This window comes from Zeugodacus cucurbitae, chromosome 3 (assembly GCF_028554725.1).
Source record: "Zeugodacus cucurbitae isolate PBARC_wt_2022May chromosome 3, idZeuCucr1.2, whole genome shotgun sequence".
Taxonomy (NCBI): domain Eukaryota; kingdom Metazoa; phylum Arthropoda; class Insecta; order Diptera; family Tephritidae; genus Zeugodacus; species Zeugodacus cucurbitae.
The window spans coordinates 31,407,884-31,426,919 of NC_071668.1; the positions used below are offsets into that span (position 1 = coordinate 31,407,884).

The window sequence follows — 19,036 nt, forward strand, 5'->3', positions numbered from 1 at the left end:
GTTTCGAGTTAATACCCGAAAAAGTGTGAAGTCTTATTTTTATATAAAACATCGTTGAAAGGGACATCGAAGCATCGATATTTTTAGATTCAAGACATCGATGGCTAACATCGATGCTTTTTGACGAAAACATCGATGTTTCAAAAAACATCGATTCATCGTTTGCATCCCTAATTTTTATATATATTTATTTGTATTAATCCTTGGAATTTATTCATTAAAATCACCACTCAGAAGTCGTTTTATCCGTTGTAACCGAGCGATCATCGAAGAAACATCAGTTCTAATATGCCACAAGACAAAATTAGAAATGAAGTTCATAAACCTCACGCTGTGTAATACTTTCGATTTGCAAAGAAAGTAAATGAAGACTGACTACAGAAATGATCCTACGAAGTTTAGTCCAAGAATGATAGAAGACAAGATTACGACAGGCGTTTACAGTTAGCTTTTTTGGGTTTTGAGTTCCTGTTGAGTGACAACTTTCACGACCCCGAACACGCGAGCAAAACAAAATTGCACGGTGGTACAAAACAATAAAACCAAAACAAAGAGCTGAAGTCAAGGCTAGTGCTTAATTATTATTTAAAATTCTAAGTGAAAAATGTATTAACTTGAAAAAGAAGTCCGCAATGGCGGAACAACAATAGTACAAAAAAGTCGTCTATAAAGAATTTTTTTCACTTTTCCAACCAACAAAAAAGTTGGCAAAATAGCGAACTTTTTGTAACAAAACATATAATTTTAATTATAAATATGCAGATTTTAAGATTTACGTTCATTGTGAAATTTTATCTGCACATTATTCAATTTGGTTCACTATGTTTCACATTTCCGTTTTCAATTTGACAATTCTTCTGTTGCCTATTCGCTGGGTCGCTTCAGCCTGTCGCAGAGAATGTCAATTATAGAGAAGGTTCAATTGCGGACAAGCGTGTGAATTGTCAAAACCTATCAAGATTCTATAAGCGTGTTTCACCACAGCCAGCTCGGAAGGGGAAATATTAACAGTGCTTCGTAACAGAGATGAGTATTAATTGAAAAATATGCTCAGAAGTTTACATTTCTATTATAGACGCATGTTAGGCTTTTTGTTTATATGTTGATGCGTTTATATGCTTACTATATACAATTGATATGAAATTCGTTTTACGGATATTTATGAATCCAACTACAATTGAAAAAAGTTTCAAAAGAATTATGCGATTTCAGAGGCATATTTGTGGAAAAAATATATGTTTTCTAATAATATACATATGTATATACATACTTTCATAAAAAATATGTTTATAATTTTATACTAAATATATTTCTTACAATATTAAATTAACTACATATTTCATAACATTAAATTTGCATATATATTTGTGTATCTCTATACATAAGCATTTACGTGTGTTCTTATGTAGATACATATGTCTTCAAAAATTCGAATATTATCATTATCACTTATCAGTGAAGGTCATGTCACATGTGCACGCATTGCTCTGTATGCATATATCTACATACATATGTTTGCATGTCACTGAACAAATACACAAACTTACATTTGCATATGCGTGCACGTAAGTCTGCCAACCATCATAAAAAATCAAAAGCATTGTTCTACAAAAACGCATAAGCAGCATCACAAGTAATATGGCAGCCAATCGACGTAGCCAAATATTGTAGTAAACACAACAAAAACATTTTCATTCATGAACGCAGGCGCACATTCACTTGGCAAAGTTGCTTCATTCATAAAAGCAGAGCCATATACATCACCCCGCGCATGCCATGCCAACAAACGCCTTTTCGCGACGATGACAAAAATCATAAATTAAAGATTTTTCTAATGTTCCTTCAGAAGGAAAAGTTGCAACGCCGCAAAAACCTAGGGAGAAAAATGGCAACATAGCCCTTGAGTCGATTTAAAATATTTTTCAGCAAAAATTCTGTGGCTCGCAAAAATTTATGTCGATATGTTTGCATGCTCATACATATTCATACATATTTACGGCAAGCCGATTTTCTACCAACAACGCAATGTAGCGTCGCGCAGGCGGCCATCAATTTTTCGACACATCGAGCTTTACAGGGCCGTTTCAAGTGATCCCGCCGTAAAAATATTTGCGCTTAATATGTATTGACAAATATTGAAGTATTAATAATGTATCCACGCAATTAAATACATTTTAATATTCTACCAACATATTAAATCATATTTTAAATAACTACTACTCATTTTTGTAAGAAACAAGGCATAAAACTTAAAGACATTACATGTTGGGCATCTGGGCCTTTTTGCCTGCGTACGCTCCACAATCATTACAACGTTTTGAATTGAAAACAAAAAATCATAGGCTTCGGCTATTGGTTGACCATGGCAACAAAGATTTTACATGAAGCCATGAGTGCACATTTTTACATACATATATTGAATGTTGACAAATTGAGATATGTACACAATTAGAATGATTCTTTGATATTTGTTTACATGCACACATAATTACAAATGCGCGGACGTTTATGATTTTGAGATATCATAGAAATTATTCATGACCAAGTAATTAAATATATACATAGATATTATATATATTATTTTACATATATAATATTTTTAGTTTATTTTATATTTCAAAGGTTTTTATGGAATAAAAAATGGGTAGACATTTATTACATATGTATGTGCGCATGTCCTTTAATATCAAATATAAACAAAATATCTGTAAATTACATACATATATAAATATATACAAGTCGTTTGCGCATTGTATATAAGCGAATATGTAAGCTTATATTTACTAACATTGAAATTAACACAATTTTTCTCATTTAAACATGAAAACGCTCAAATCTGTTATTTTTGAGCCCTCTAATGTTAAACTGTGGTGAAACACGCTTATAGCTACATGTGGTGAAACACGCTTATAGAAACGAGTACCCCTTCGAAAAGCGGACCAGTGTGACAATCGGCACACCATGAACCTTCTCTATAATTGACATTCTCTGATTCTGAGCCTTTAAGGAATCTACAATCATTATTATGATATGAGGATGGTCTAAATAAATATGGATAAACTTCGATAGAATTTAAAATTTTGGTTTGTTTACATTTTTATCTGTCAAAATGGGGTTTCTCGCTATTGCCAACTACATTTTTTTGGAATAAACCCAACTTTTGTGAATGAAAAAAAAAACGATGAACTGGCAATGCCTCTAGTTCACTATACAAGCTATGATAGCTTATGACAAGCCAACATAATTATGTTGTCTAAGTCTTCCATACAAAATAAGCTAATTGCTTTATTTGCTGGTCAAATGAAAAACGCCTTAAGTCTTCCATATAATGTTAGCTAACAGCTTAATTTGCTGGTCAAATAAAACACGCCTATTGTATCAGTTGGTTGATTTATCTCTCAAATCACACATTTTTATGTAGGCAACGCAAAATAAGTTACCACTGAAATAGTGAAATTCGTAATACCAAATAATATTTTGGTTGGCTTGTAGTTGAATTGCTTTATCTTCACTTCCACTGAATCGGGTTGAAAAACGTAAAAGGGACATAAATTGTATTTCAAAAATTATAATTTTTATTTTATTTAAATATATGCCAATAAACCCTTAAACATAGCAAACTTAATGCAACCCTACCATCGAGAATGTCAAAACAAAAAATATGAAAGAATTTCAGTAGGCCATTTTGTATAAGTGATTTGGAGGTGAAAATTTGAAACTTGGTTGAATTAATTATAAGTGGATATTGTAAAAATAAAAGGAAGTTTTATTAATTTTTAAAGAGTTTGTTTCCGATATTATAAAATGGGCCGCAAGAAGAAGAAGGCCTCGAAACCATGGTGCTGGTATCCTTTTCAATTAAAGAAAAATAGACTTGTCCTTTGTGACAAATGTATCTATACCGTTTTATATAATTGCGTCAACAGCGCAGCTAACGTTGGGTGCTTCTTTGTACGCCACGTTTTTTAGAAATATTGTGTTAGTTATTTTTTAATTTGCGGTTGCTTAACATTTTTTGTAAACAAATAGGTATTGCAATCGTGAGTTTGATGATGAAAAAATTTTGGTACAACATCAAAAGGCTAAACACTTCAAGTGCCACATATGTCACAAGAAATTGTATACGGGGCCAGGATTATCAATTCACTGTATGCAGGTTCATAAAGAAACCGTGGACAAGGTTCCGAATTCTTTGCCAAATCGTTCTAATATTGAAATTGAAATTTTTGGTATGGATGGAATTCCAACAGAAGATGTGCGAGAGCATGAACGTCAGAAAAATGGCGGTAAATCGGATTCTGATGACGACGAACCTGCTGCAAAGAAAAAAGTGGAAAGTACGTGCCAGCTCTATAGAAATAATATGCACTATATTTAAATGTACATTTTGTAATTTTTGTCATTAGTTCCTTTAACGGCTCCACCTCCCATGATGATGCCACCAAATATGATGCCACCGATGATGGGTCAGTTCGCGCCAATGGGTATGATGGCCAATATGCCGCCAATGGCACCAATGCCTCCATTTTTGGGTCCGGGTGGTATACCAATGATGCCACCCCATATGATGCCTCCGCGGCCACTATTCCCTGCAGCTATGGCTGCTACCACTTCTGCGGCAGCAGTACATGCCCCCGTTGTTCCACAAAAGCCAACGTTTCCCGCGTACAGGTAATAAAAAACTCCTGTTATATTGGTAAGCACTTGTTAATTGTAAATTACATCTTACAGCAATGCTACAATAAGTGCACCACCAACAACCAACAATCCAATTGCCACAGGCAGTGGTACTGCACCACCTGAGACCCCTAAGACATCAGTTGTACCTGTTGCTGGAAATTCTGGTAGCATTACATCGAAAATCATGCATCCACCTGAGGATCTAAGTTTGGAAGAGTTGCGGGCGCGCAAACCAAAGTATCAGAAATTACACAACAGTGTTGGGAGCAATCATCACAATCAACGCATAGCGTCAAGTGGTACACACAGTATCAGTCATAACACTGTCGTCAGCAGCGGATCATCAACAATACCAACAAGTTCGAGTACGTCGAATGCTGCAGCTGCCCAAGCTGCAGCTATATCAAAGGCCCAGGAAGTGAGTTCTTACCATAGATATAGAAATCATAGTCAATATAACTACTGAGCAGGCGAGTGAGGGAGGGAAAGTATAGATTTACACATATACATTATTCGGCACACTAGATACGTGCTTATTTGTCATATAATAAAAAATCAAAGCAAATACATAAAACATTCGTGCGATTTTTAAACATATAAAACTAACTTACTTAAATTCGGGAAATCAAATAAGACAGAAAGGGGATATGCACAAATTAGTCCCTTACTTAACTAAACTCATTCGTTGAAATCTATGTATAAATACGGACCGATTATGTAACTTTTGCTTAAGTGGTATAGTTTTGCATTTAATTTTCATTTCCAATAATTCAAAATGATTACAAATAATACATAACATGCAATTATGTATTATTTACAGAAATATTAACAAATACAAGCAGGAATTAAATAGTGAGTGACATTAGTTTACGTATAACAATTTTCCTATTAAATTAATTTATCTAAATATGAAGTTGGTTGCCAGGCATCGTTTGTAAAATCGTTAAATAGTATACTAATATACATAATTTGTTTTAATTTTTGCAATTTTGAAATTCCGACAAACCTTAACGACGTTATAATTGTGTGTATTTTTATAATTTACAATGCAGATAAAAGGCGATTTTAATTGAAATAAATCATGAAATTTTTAAAATAAAATGCATACACGTTCTTTTTTTCCTATAATCTGGCGTGGTTTCAAAGTGCTATTGTTAACTCACTCCCATTATAAGATTATACCTATACATATAGGCTATAAACGATTTTGATACAAGTCCTTTAATTGTATTTTTATAGTTATTGACATAACAGAACACTAAGTGATTTTACTGGTTTTCAAATGTCAAAATAAGACTTGTCAGATTTTAAAATTGCAAAAGTAAAAATTATTCAGTTCGGTATGATAAGTGGTTCTTGAAATTAAACAAAATAAACTACACTCAAATTGGAGCTTGAAGTTATTGATATTTTAAAACAGTTTTTTATCTTTAATTTTTGTGATAAACAATAAGTTTACAAATTGAAAGTTGCTTTGAAATTGTTGAATTTATTTTCGTTTAAAGTCACTAACGGTTTAATTTTTCATTTGTGATTAAATAGCAAATTAATATAAATGCCACCGCAAATTGAAAATCTAATTAATTTTAATTTGGGATTTAAATCCTTGTCAGATAATGTTGTATAAACGCCAATGTCGTGCTTTATTAATGCTTCAAAATTTGTTTTTTAGAATTATTTAAAGGTATTTTTTATTCAATTTGGATATTAGGGAATATTACGTTCTGTGTTGTCAAAATGTTACGTTGCATAACTTACTACCAAGAGTAATAATTATTAAAATAAAATAATAATAACCGGAATCAAACGTTAGTATAACCACAACACGTTAATCAAAATTATAACAATTGATTAATACAATGCTGGTGGAAATGTGCAACAAATATAACAATTTGACATCAGAACACCGAAATGAATAAATAAATAAAATAAAATTAGGCGATTAGTTGCTCTTCCCTACCCTGCTTAACCTGGAGTACGTATGAAATATTTTTTTACCTAAAAAGATACTCATACAAATCTTTAGCATTTTTTGTTGGGAAAAACGCATAGTTTTGAAACAATGGTTAAAAGTTTGGTAAACATTACTTCTATTTTTGCAATATAAAATATTTAAATGTGTGTGTGTAAATATATGCAGATTTCGAATTGATTTAGCTTTGCTGAATGCTAAACAACTTGTTACCCAGACTAACCTCCCTACTTCGTCTCAGTAGCATTTATGCTGATTTCTGCCACCACAACTCATATTGATTGCGCGCTTTCTCTCTCTCTATCTACATGTATCTCTCCCACTCGTAGGCTGCTGCAATGGTAGCGGTTGCACAGGCCCAAGCAGCTCAAGTGCAGGCACAAGTACACGCCCAGGCGCAGGCACAAGCGCAAGCTCAGGTGCAAGCGGCACAAGCGCATGCACACGCTGCGGCACAGGTACAAGCAGCACAAGTTCAAGCACAGGTGGCACAAGCACAAGCGCATGCGCAAGCGCAAGTCGCTCAAGCGGTAGCCGCCCAACAGCAGCAACAACAAAAGCAATTAGAAGACCTTAATCGGGCTGTGATATTGCAGCGTCTACAAGCCACCCGTCCAGGACATCCGCAAACCGCTGGCGCCACCGTAGGCATGGTAAGTATCCACAAAAGGGTATTAAAAATATTTTCCAACAGAGTTTTAAAAAACAACAAATCAGTTGTTTCGTTAAAGCGATACAACCTCGACTATATTATATAAAATTCAAATTACATACGAACGCATGTATGACGTCATACATGGCCATACACCCAGCAAGATGATATAAATACTTTCCAGGCTTTTGTGTGTTGGATTCTCCAATATTGTGAACTGAGTTGTAAACGCTAGTAAATAATTAAAAAGCATAAAGCGCCATAACTAGTTTTGAAGTTTACTCTTCAAACTTTTAAATCAGATCAGATAAGTGGGAGTCACGATTAGTCTTAGTATAGTCTTTTTAACATATCATAGATATATCAGTTTGTCAGAAAATCTTAAATTTAACTATAACGAGGATATGAAAGGTTTACATGTAGTTAAGACCCATAGCTGCCTGTATAAAACCAGTTAAGTGCTGAACACATAGAAGACGACAAGCGACGAGCGACATCTGTCAACTATTAAAATACACGCGTTCTTATCGGCACAGATTTTTAGACAACAGCACGACTTCACAACAAAGGGTTGAAGTCTTCGCTGCCGCCAAATTAGAAATGTTTCAAATTTTCTCGACGACAATGGTCGCTGTAGAGCTGTCACTGATATGTGAAATGTAAAATTATTCAAAGTTCTCACAAGTATGACGTTATTTTGCCAACAGAAACGTAAAATAGCTTTATCATATATCATTTATAATAACAATCGATTATTTAAAACAAATAAATCGCAAATTTTTACAATTTTTGCACAAATAATTTCTTCTTCTTCTTCTTGACTGGCGTAGACACCGTTTACGCGGTTATAGCCGAGTCCAAAACAGCGCGCCACGTATCCCTCCTTCTGGCAGTTTGGCGCCAATTGGTTATTCCAAGCGAAGCCAGCTCCCTCTCCACCTGGTCCTTCCATCGGAGTGGAGGTCTCCCTCTTCCTCTGCTTCCACCAGCGGGTACTGCATCGAATACTTTCAGAGCTGGAGCACCTTCATCCATTCGAACAACATGTCCTAGCCAGCGTAGCCGCTGTTTTTTTATTCGCTGGACTATGTCTATGTCGTCGAATAACACATACAGCTCATCGTTCCATCGTCTGCGGTATTCGCCGTTGCCAATTCTTAAGGGACCATAAATCTTTCTCTCGTAAACTCCTAGTGCCGTCTCATCGGATGTTGACATCGTCCACGCTTCTGCACCGTAAAGTAGGACGGGAATGATGAGAGACTTGTAGAGTTTGGTTTTTGTTCGTCGAGAGAGGACTTTACTTTTCAAATGCCTACTTAGTCCATAGTAGCACCTGTTGGCAAGAGTGATTCTGCGTTGGATTTCCAGGCTGACATTGTTATTGCTGTTAATGCTGGTTCCCAGGTAGACGAAATTATCATTATCTACAACTTCAAAGTTATGACTGTCAACAGTGACGTGGGAGCCAAGACGCGAATGCGCTGACTGTTTGTTTGACGACATGAGATATTTCGTCTTGTCCTCGTTCACCACCAGCCGCATACGCTTCGCTTCCTTATCCAGTCTGGAGAAAGCAGAACTAACGGCGCGGGTGTTGTTTCCAATGATATCGATATCATCGGCGTACGCCAGTAGCTGTACACTCTTATAGAAGATTGTACCTTCTCTGTTTAGCTCTGCAGCTCGTATTATTTTCTTCAGCATCAGGTTAAAGAAATCACACGAGAGTGAGTCACCTTGTCTGAAACCTCGTCTGGTATCGAACGGCTCGGAGAGGTCCTTCCCGATCCTGACGGAGCTTTTGGTGTTGCTCAACGTCAGCTTACACAGCCGTATTAGTTTTGCGGGGATACCAAATAATTTCACTTTAAACTAAATATTTAAATTTTATTGAAGTGAAAGATTTTAGTACGCCATGAAATTGCTGTTTGATATGTCTTTGCCTTCTTCAAAATGTCCAAAGCGCTGGCTTCAAAGCGACATTTATAATCAGCCGTCGCTATGTCGTGTCTTGTCGTCGTCTTTGTGTTCTGTAAATTAGAATCATACAAACAGACTGTCAATACATTCGATGCAACTTTTGGGCTAATTTTGCGTTTGACGCATGCGTAATTATTTCGTGCCACACTGTTAGGTGGAAAATGTTTCTTTCGGTACAAAATAACCTTTAGTAGTAATACCAAACCCTACGATCCCCTGTACTAATATGATTTCCGTTATTTAAGTTAGTTTTAAAATATATACTAAATAAGTTAATGTGTGTAAAAATGAGATCAAACTTTAGCAATTTTGCTAGCAAATAACATTTTATAAAATGAAGTTCTGCTGACTCCAAAGTACTCAATTGAGATATAGTGTTCGGATTCATGGAATTTCCATATATGTATTCAGTTACTATATAGGCCACTTAATCTGTTGATATAACAGGTAAATTTATACAATACCATAGCATACATTATATACGTTAATATTGTCTTTTTTAACTTATAATTTTTAACGACTCGTACGAGTCCTACATTGAATAATTTAGTAGACATCCCTATAAAGCAGAAACATAATTTATATATGCTATTATGATCTAGATCGTTTATAGACCTAAAAAAATAACTATGAGAACATCTAATAAAATTTAGCACTTGGACATCGTAATCTCTGTTTTTATTGTAACACACATTTTCCTCATTTGACTTTTCCAACGAGAACGAATGATTTGCATTGAACTATAAGTTATTTCTGAATCAGGCAAAATTAATAATCATGTGTAACCACCATTTAACGGGTTTAAACTAGGAAAAGTGTAGTAAGTAAGTATGTTCCCCAGATAAGCAAAAAAATACAAACTCACTTAAAACTATATTTTTTTATTGATTTGGAATAGAGAAAATTTAATATTTATGCAAAATGTATGTAATGTTCCCAAATAGCTATAATAAGAGTAGATTTGGAAATTATAGATCATGGTGGTTTTTTTAGGTTTATATAAGGTTAACAAAGTGTTTCTGGCTTTTGTTTCTCAACTGGCTTCTGAAGTGTTTCATAATGTGTTTCATTATAAGTCAATGTCCCTAAAACCGTATTATTGAAAACTCCGTACATATACATATTATAATCTACTAGTTTTATTTGAAACGTAAAACTACACCTATTTTCATTTTGTCGACCATTGAGGTTAATCTAGGTCTTTTGACAACAGCCTAAAGCGATGTGTTAGAACACTAGCAGTTTGAGTGTACAAATAAGCCAACAATCACAGAAATGTTTGATACAGAAAAAAAGATAAGTAACATAATACATAAATTCATTAAAAGCAAGAAAAAAATAATATTCATGTAAGTACCATTTCCACAATATTAGTATTCATAAATAAATTGTTGTAATAAATAGTTGCTGAGTTGGTTGGTTGATTGATTGATATGTCTTACAAATATCTCAATGTTATTTTTCCGTAAATTACAAAAGTGATGGAACATTTAGTGTATTTTATTTTTACGCAACAACAACAACAAAAATGCATTTACCACAAACTTTATTATTAATAATATAGTAACTAAGTGCAAGTGCATATAAGACTGCAAATTGCAAGTGCAGATGAAAATTATCGACACTTAACCAAACAAAATTTAATACTTAATCTTATAATATACATATACATATACCTACTTAATACTAAAGTTATATCGGTATATCCAGCATCCCATACACAAGTCTCAATTGCTTTCCGTATATTTTATTCCCTTTACATTTGAACTAATAACTCACGCTCGTTGCTCAGCAACATAATCACTCATACACGTATACATACTATATTTATCTCACTTCTCCTAATTCTCTTGAACTCTTATTGATCATATTTGCCGAATTTACGATTTCTTTTTTCCTAAATACATTTCGAAATTTGTTAGTAAATATGAATGAAATCAAATAGCGTATATCTGCATTGTAGATAGAAATTTGTTTATAATTGATGAATTAGGGTTAAATATTAATTGTTTTAAACCAAATGCCATACGTCAGTTCAAAACAAAAAATAATAACTGAAAAAAGTTTATAAAAATGAATTTTCAAGGTTGGGGAAATTATTAATTTCTTGCTGACAATAACAACCAAGTTTAAAAAAATCTATTGAGCTATTCCCTACCAAATTTCTTTAATTTGAAAGTTATTGGCAGATTATAAATATAAAGAAACTAAGTTATGATAATGGATTCAGAAAGAATTTGAGGCTTATGAGAGCCTTAAACAAAAAAATCAACTAATTCTTTAATAGTTTCCATTTACCTAATAAACTTTCGAAAGGAAATATGAATCAGAATATTGCAGTAGCAATATTTGTTTCTTACAATAGTTTATTCTTGACATTTTACTAAACTTATTATGAATGAACTTGTTATTTGCACAAAATGCTCACTATTTATAAATCTAAGTTCGAGCTAAATAGATTCAGTCACTTTAGATATCGAAGGGGATGCGAATAACTTTCATATAACTAGAGCATTTATACTTATTAGGCATTTACATATTCCGCAAGAGTAGTATTGTTAAATTTAGTGTGAAAGTGAAAAAGAGAGACGAGAGAAAGTGAGTAGAAACGGCTAAAGTAAGTACGTTTTATATTATACTTCTATTACAAAAATGCCTTTTATATTCATTGTAATGCCAAACAAAAAAAAAACAGTATTTTATATATATACTATTTATATTTTATGCGCCACCACTATTCTTTATAATACATAAATTAATTAAACCATAATATAAATAACATTAGATGATTTTTGTGTAACTGAAATGTGTGCGAAGCCGTTGCTTTCGCTCTTTCAAATAACCAGTTGAATTCGTTGATATATTTATTTTTTATCTCTATCTAATTTGTTGCTGTCATTTGCGGCGCGCCATAGATGTCATTACCAGGACAAATGCAGCTGATGCAACCCATGTTACGTCCCGCCATGTCTTTGGGACCCCATGCCCCGCTACTGGGTGGTAATATGTTGCGTGCGCCAGGTGGTTTGCCGGGAATACCAGGTTAGTGTTTGCATACATTAATTTAAAGTTCATCGTATCATATAATAAATATATATTTATATTTGTTTTGCTTTTATGTAGGTTTGCTACCAGTACAAGCCATTCAGATACCACAGGGAATGCATATGCCCGGTATGGGTGTTATGTTACCGGCAGGCCATCCTGTACTGCAAATGATGCCACGGTTTCGGTGATCCGTTGCTCAATATGCACCGTCATCAATTTGTTTGGCAGCGCCGTTATTAGGATCGCGGTTGCCGTTATTGTATCCACTAGAAGAGTAACAGTGGAAAAAAGCAATAATGCATTTAGCATCGTCTAAAATAAATTACAACTTTAAATAAAAAAAGAATTAACGAACACCAAATGCCGTACAGCAAACATTACATTATTTGGTAAACCAATGTAGTGCATATTATAACAGGAGTCGATATAAAGCAAACTTATTGCATATTGAATTTATGAGCACATTATCACCCAGTAGCATTTGCAATAAAATTATACAATTCACGGAGATCGGAGAAGTAGAATGCGACACTTACTATAAAAACAGCAATACTTTGAACAACAATAACATCGACAAGAAGTGCAACAACAAGCAAGTTCAAATTTCTTTAATCTATTCTTCATATTTACTAGTAAACTCACTTTTAAACAATCACTATTCGATAGTATTTATCACATAAAGAGTGTACTTTTAAGCAACGTTGTTGTTCTAGAAAACAACTTTGTACTTTTATCAGTTCTTCTATTTCGTCCTATTTTAACCAAAATCGTATACTCACATCAATTAAACTTGTCAATACATAAGAACCTAATTGAAAGGAAGTTGGGTGAAAATGGGTACCTTTTGAAACTGGCAGGGTAAACTAAAATACGATGAAATGCGCTTTGTGTTAATAAGGGCGATTAATTATTGAATGATGCAATTCAATAATTTGATGCTTGAAATTGTTAATTTTCGTTTGTTATTCAGTGAATTCATTTAAATTTAACTTATTTAACTTTTTTCAAACGCTATTTATATATACTTACTCATTTACCCAAATTATTTGTTTATTTTTTAGTTATCTGCGATTTTTCAATTTAAAGTAAGATAAGTTATGTTAAAGAAAATCATTTTGAACTAATCAATCAAACACACGCAATAAATTTAAAAGAAAACGTAAGTTTTTTTGCTACAGATGTACAATGTAAGTGAATTATTGTTGAGTTTGACTGTGTCTTATAGCAACATATGAACGTATACACTGATTTGTATTTATTATATGCTAAATTGTTTATTTTTTGAACATGATATTAGCCAAAAACATAAATTCATGTTTATATATCACTTCCTACTATACTACTACGTATAGTACGTAACATTTACATTTATTATGTATATAAACTCTACACACTAATTACTCAGCTTTTGTGTTTTGCACTACTTATACTTATATTACAGTGGAACTTCTCTAACTCGAATCACTATAATCCACAAAAAAACTTCGAGTTATGGAATTTTTCATTAAAAAATACAATTTTTTAAAAAGTTTTAAAATATAGATTTATACAGAGTTTTATTTATTTACTACGCATACAGTTTTGTGTACATACGTTAAAACATGTATTCTGTAATAATGTTGGTTGCACTTTGCTATTGTTTGGCTCTTGACGTCTGTATCCCATTCCTTTGTTACATGATTTATGAAATCCATAAGTGTTATATCATATTTTTTGTGGGCCTACAAACGAATATAGAGGAACTCTTTGAAAATTCTGCGTTAATAGTAAAATTGTATTTTTTGTATTATGCCCTGGCCGAAAAGTTCGATTTATGGAAAGAAATTTCTATGAAATTTGACTTTTATTGTGAATTTAAGGTTCGAGTTATGGGAAACTTCGAGTTAAAGAAGTTTGTGTTATGGAGGTAAATTTGTATGAAATTTGATTTCTAAACACTATTGCGAATTCAAAAGTTCGAGTTATGGAGATCTTCGAGTTGTGGAAGTTCCACTGTATTTCCAATTGTCATAACTAAAGGGTATATGTATGTTTATCGTATCGTAGTTTAGCTCTTCGATTGATATATACTTCTTTTGTATGCGAATTTCATTTCCCATGACTTTCATCTCGAATAATTTTAGGAATATTACTAGATGGAATGAATATAATTGTTATAAATAACCAATACTTCTTTTGGAAGTTCCCCTCTTATTTCAGGTTTTTATAAAAATAGTAATTTTTTATGATTATTTCCATTTTTTCCTCATTATTAAAAATGCAGTTGCATCGTTATTTATTAAATACGGCATACATTTAATTTGTAAAATTTACTAACCTAAAATCCTTCAATTCATGAACTTATACACTATATCTTTACTAAATATAATTTTTAAATTGGTGAAATATGAAATACGCTTAATCGTAGTAAAAGCACACATATTTTCGTTTAAGTAACTAAGTAAAAAGTAGTGCGCTTGCAATTTGTAAGTCATGTTTGTTTGAAAAATCTCACTTTGAAAGTATATGGTATTGCATTCATTTTGTTTCTTATTTTATCTTTCTTTATTTTTGTAACCATCAATTCTGTTTTAATTTCTTAAGAACATATTCATTTTTTAACAGGTTCACAGGTCGATCGAAGTCGTCGTTGGTCGATTGAAATCTGCGTGATATATTTAATTGTTTTCAGTAGCCAACTGATTAACCTCCATATATCGACAAATAATCAAATTATTAATTGAAAATTAAAAAAACACAGACACACAAAACAAAGAACCTAGCCGTAGCACGCAAACGCTGAGTAAGCAATCATTTTACATTTCTTTACTATACCATTCATTTTTCGTAACATTTGTTTAATATCTATTATAGAGCAAAGCACGTAAAACTTAGTGTGTTTATACTTATAAGGTATATCTATTTCTAGAAAGCACATAAGATCTAATAATTAAAATCATACCGCAAAAATATATATGTACATCTTAATTGAACCGTTTTTACAGTATAGTTATCGTTGTTTTCTGTGATGGTCGGTGTCTGCTGACAATTTTTCTGTTTGCCGTTCGCCGAAAATTCACATATATTGAATAAAAATGTACATATATAACATATATGTAAAATACATTATATGTTTAATATAGTGGGAGCATTGGTAAACAAATAAGTGAAAAATATGTTTGGCTTTGTTGCTTGTCTCATAACATAATCAAATGTTACGCAATAAACACGGTAATTGTCAATTTAAAATAGATACCAAATACGTAAATTGATTTAAATTGTGTTAATACGTTGAACGTACTCAAATTTATTAAGTATCCTGATTTTAACTTATATATGAAGATGACAAAAATCGGTTCTTCATTTGATTGATTACATGAAAATCTCCAAAGTAAGTTTTTCCTTCTGTATGCTTATACGAGTATAATTCAATATTTTATAAGTATCCAAATAATATATTTCCTATATTTCGTTTTTACCAAAAGATCAATAAGTTCACTTATAACTTTTTTTAAATGTGTAAAGATGCTAATGATTAGCGTACAGTCATGACGCCGAAAAACCGGATAAGCAGGTATTAAAATATATCTTTATTTATGTGTTTGTTGTTATAATACCAAAAATGGTTTTGAATTTAATTTGGTCGACAGGAAATGGCCTGGTTGTTTTGGTTATGTAAACCCATCCACATTGGAAACTTTAGTTTTAATTGTTTACGGCACGGCTAACGGCTTTGTGATTATGGTGTTCTAAATTACGTATGTCTGTATACTCATTAACTTCCATATTAATTTGCCATTTGTAGGGTTCTTCTCTTACTTAGAATTAGGATGGAAAATAAAAAAGAATCATAGTTTGTATAGAAATATTGAATGCAATCTTAAGTGCTCCTGTACTTTACATTCTGCTTTCATCAGTGCACCAAATGGAATTAATAATAACTGCTCTAAAATTTTGCATAATATTACAGTAAAATACTAATTGGTTAGTTAGTAAGCTCGTATACCTATATTTTTTTGTTCAAACAAAATTTTTTTGATTCTGAAAGCTGATAATAATTTTATTAATATTCAGTTCGAGGCTGCAGTGAGTGTGTGTGAAGTTAAGCATTTTCTCGCATATTACATACTTGTTACTCAAAGTTTAATTATAAAACAAATTAATATATAATTTTGATTGAGACTATTCGTTTTGTTATTTCATTCTTGAAATTTAAAATATTACATATTTCTAACGTCTAGGGAATTCAATGTATGAAAGCTCTTAAGATATTCTGGGTTTTTTAAATATAACTTCACTCCGCTTTTTAAATATGCTCGATTTATATAACTAAGAAATTAATGGGTAACGCGCTTTCAATTTAATTACTTAATATTCTTGTATTGTCTTTAAATACGTGTATGTATATACATATGTAGTTTCAGCAGATTTTATACACATCCTTCTTAAAATTTGAAAATGCTTTTAAGGTGAGAAGTCTGAAACATTAAATTATAACTGAAAGGTATATTCCTGAAATTTCATAAAAAGGTTTTGTAATCACACATAGACACATAGAATCGTACAAATTTAAAACACTTGTATGTACATATAAACATCTCCATCAAAATTTTAATACACATTGTACTATATTGTATATCATTAGAGTGTACCATATAAATAATTATGAGTAAAGTATTTATCCGTATTTACTCGTACATATTGTGTATTTGAATGAATAATATACATATAATATTATTGCATATCGAGTGACAAGTGATTGCGTCGCAATAAGTTATCTGATTTATATTCCACAAAATATTTATTTAGTTGCGACCGCGCAAAACTGGTGTTGGACTCCTGGTTCGCAGTGGCTCATCAGGGGCAAACAAATGCCGCTGGTATGTAGTTCTGCGAGACTTGGGTACCTCAATGCAAAGCGGATAGAATCGAGAACATTTTAAATTCAAAAATATATATGTGTTTCAAAGAAGGCTAGCCATTGTTGAAATAAAGTAAGAATTCTTGGTGAAGGAAAACTCGAAATTTTGGAAACGGTTAATATTTAATGTATTTTAATAATAATAATAATATAAAAATAACTCATTGCTTAACATTGTAGACATTATTTTCGTTGTCCTTTTCAAAATTTCATATAAAGTATATAAAGGCAAATGTCCTTATTAGAAAGACAATCCGCTTGCGCTGGGCGACACATGAGTAGTTGGTTGCGCTTGCTCTCTATTACAAAACACCACCCCTCCGCACTCCTAACATGTACTCCTATAATTATATTAGTTTACAAACATTTTAAGGTAATATTTTATGAATTGTTTCCGTGTGTAATGATTTTGCCTGCTATGTTATTGGCGTAGTTGAGCGAGATTAGCTTTACGCCTTTGATTAGGAAGTAAAATAATGGGTATATAGTTGATATGTTACTCTATACTCGTATAATACTAAATACTGTTCAGTGAAAGAAATTGAGTATAACTTTTAACTTGAAATATAATCAAACAAATTTATTTAAAACTAAAGTCATTTATGCAGCGATTTAAAATGTATAATTGGTAATTTCCTTCGCTGAACAAATTACCTAAATTTCCTATACGACTTTTCAATATTTTGTTAGTAAATTAGCGCCCATTGACATTTTCAATTCATATTATTAGTAATAAATATTTAACCCTCATTTTAAATAGAATTATGCGTGTACTTTTTATTAAACCCTTTTATATTGCATTTATTCCATAATTAATATATGTATGTTCGTACCTCTACCTCTATTCTTCATGATACCTATGAATAATATTGATTATGTGAGAGCGAGCGTTCAATCGAAAACGTGTCACATCAATTTTGCTGATTGAAAAGTTCCTTGCAAAGGGTGCGTACGCATGCAATGCAATGCTGTTATTGTACATTTTTTAAAATTGCATAATATTCGAAATGCAAATAGTTATAGTAAGAGTAATTATTTGCAAAAACGCTTATACTGTTTGCTGCGTACCACCACCCAAGCAGGCGATGTGCTCGCACACATCATAGTCATGTCCTGGGTGACCCCAACGGACAGGCTGTTGGACTTTTCGGTCCTTGTCACTACCTAAGTACTTCGGTATATTTCTAACATGGATATATTTTTTGTTGGCTACCTGAAATATTGATTACTTTTTAACAGTATTTAAGTTTGTGGAGCTTTAAGTTTTTTTACAGTTTTGCTGTGTGCACCGATCTGCGGCTTAATAAAGAAAGAGGATTGTACAATAGTAAATGTATATAATCGTTTATATTTCCTCCATATATTGTATTGAGTTTTATATATATGCATACCAATTAGTTCTGATTAAAATTAAACTTTGTTTTGTTGCAAAAATCAATAAATGTCACTATATATTTGTTTCAACTAATAAATGCTTATGTATAAGTTAAGTATTCAGTATACAATAATGCATTTTTTTGTTAATAAAACACTTTGCTATACTATATCTTGGCGTTATGCCCTTGTGGTTATATTTGCAAGGATAGATAATAGTGCACTCAAAATATTAGGAAATATAATTTTGCAGAAAATGTGAAAAATAAAATATATCTAATAGAATAAGATAAACAAATGAAATAAAAATTTGAACGAATAAATATATTTCTCTGCTCGCTCTCTTCTGCTTTCGAGCTGTTTCTGTTTTAAATTCAATTATATAAGCCAAAGCTGTTACTTTATATGCAATATTTTCAATAATTTG

The 19,036-nt window shown here is 32.2% G+C and overlaps 1 protein-coding gene and 1 pseudogene across 2 annotated transcripts; one reads left to right on the forward strand and one right to left on the reverse strand.

The window, feature by feature from the left end:
• Positions 1-230: 230 nt before the first annotated feature.
• On the reverse strand, positions 231-406 carry LOC114804744 (small nucleolar RNA U3; annotated as a pseudogene).
• Positions 407-3,661: 3,255 nt separating this feature from the next.
• Positions 3,662-18,288, forward strand: LOC105218525 (BUB3-interacting and GLEBS motif-containing protein ZNF207). Of its 2 annotated transcripts, XM_011194157.3 has the most exons (7): positions 3,662-3,845; positions 4,030-4,337; positions 4,407-4,671; positions 4,732-5,098; positions 6,982-7,305; positions 12,203-12,329; positions 12,411-18,288. In XM_011194157.3, the coding sequence occupies exons 1-7, from the start codon at positions 3,805-3,807 to the stop codon at positions 12,521-12,523; spliced, it is 1,545 nt and encodes a 514-aa protein (XP_011192459.2). In that variant the 5' UTR covers positions 3,662-3,804; the 3' UTR covers positions 12,524-18,288. The 2 variants fall into 2 exon arrangements, with proteins under 2 accessions (XP_011192459.2, XP_054084128.1); XM_054228153.1 differs by lacking the exon at positions 12,203-12,329 and having other exon boundaries at positions 3,663-3,845; positions 14,940-18,288.
• Positions 18,289-19,036: the final 748 nt, after the last annotated feature.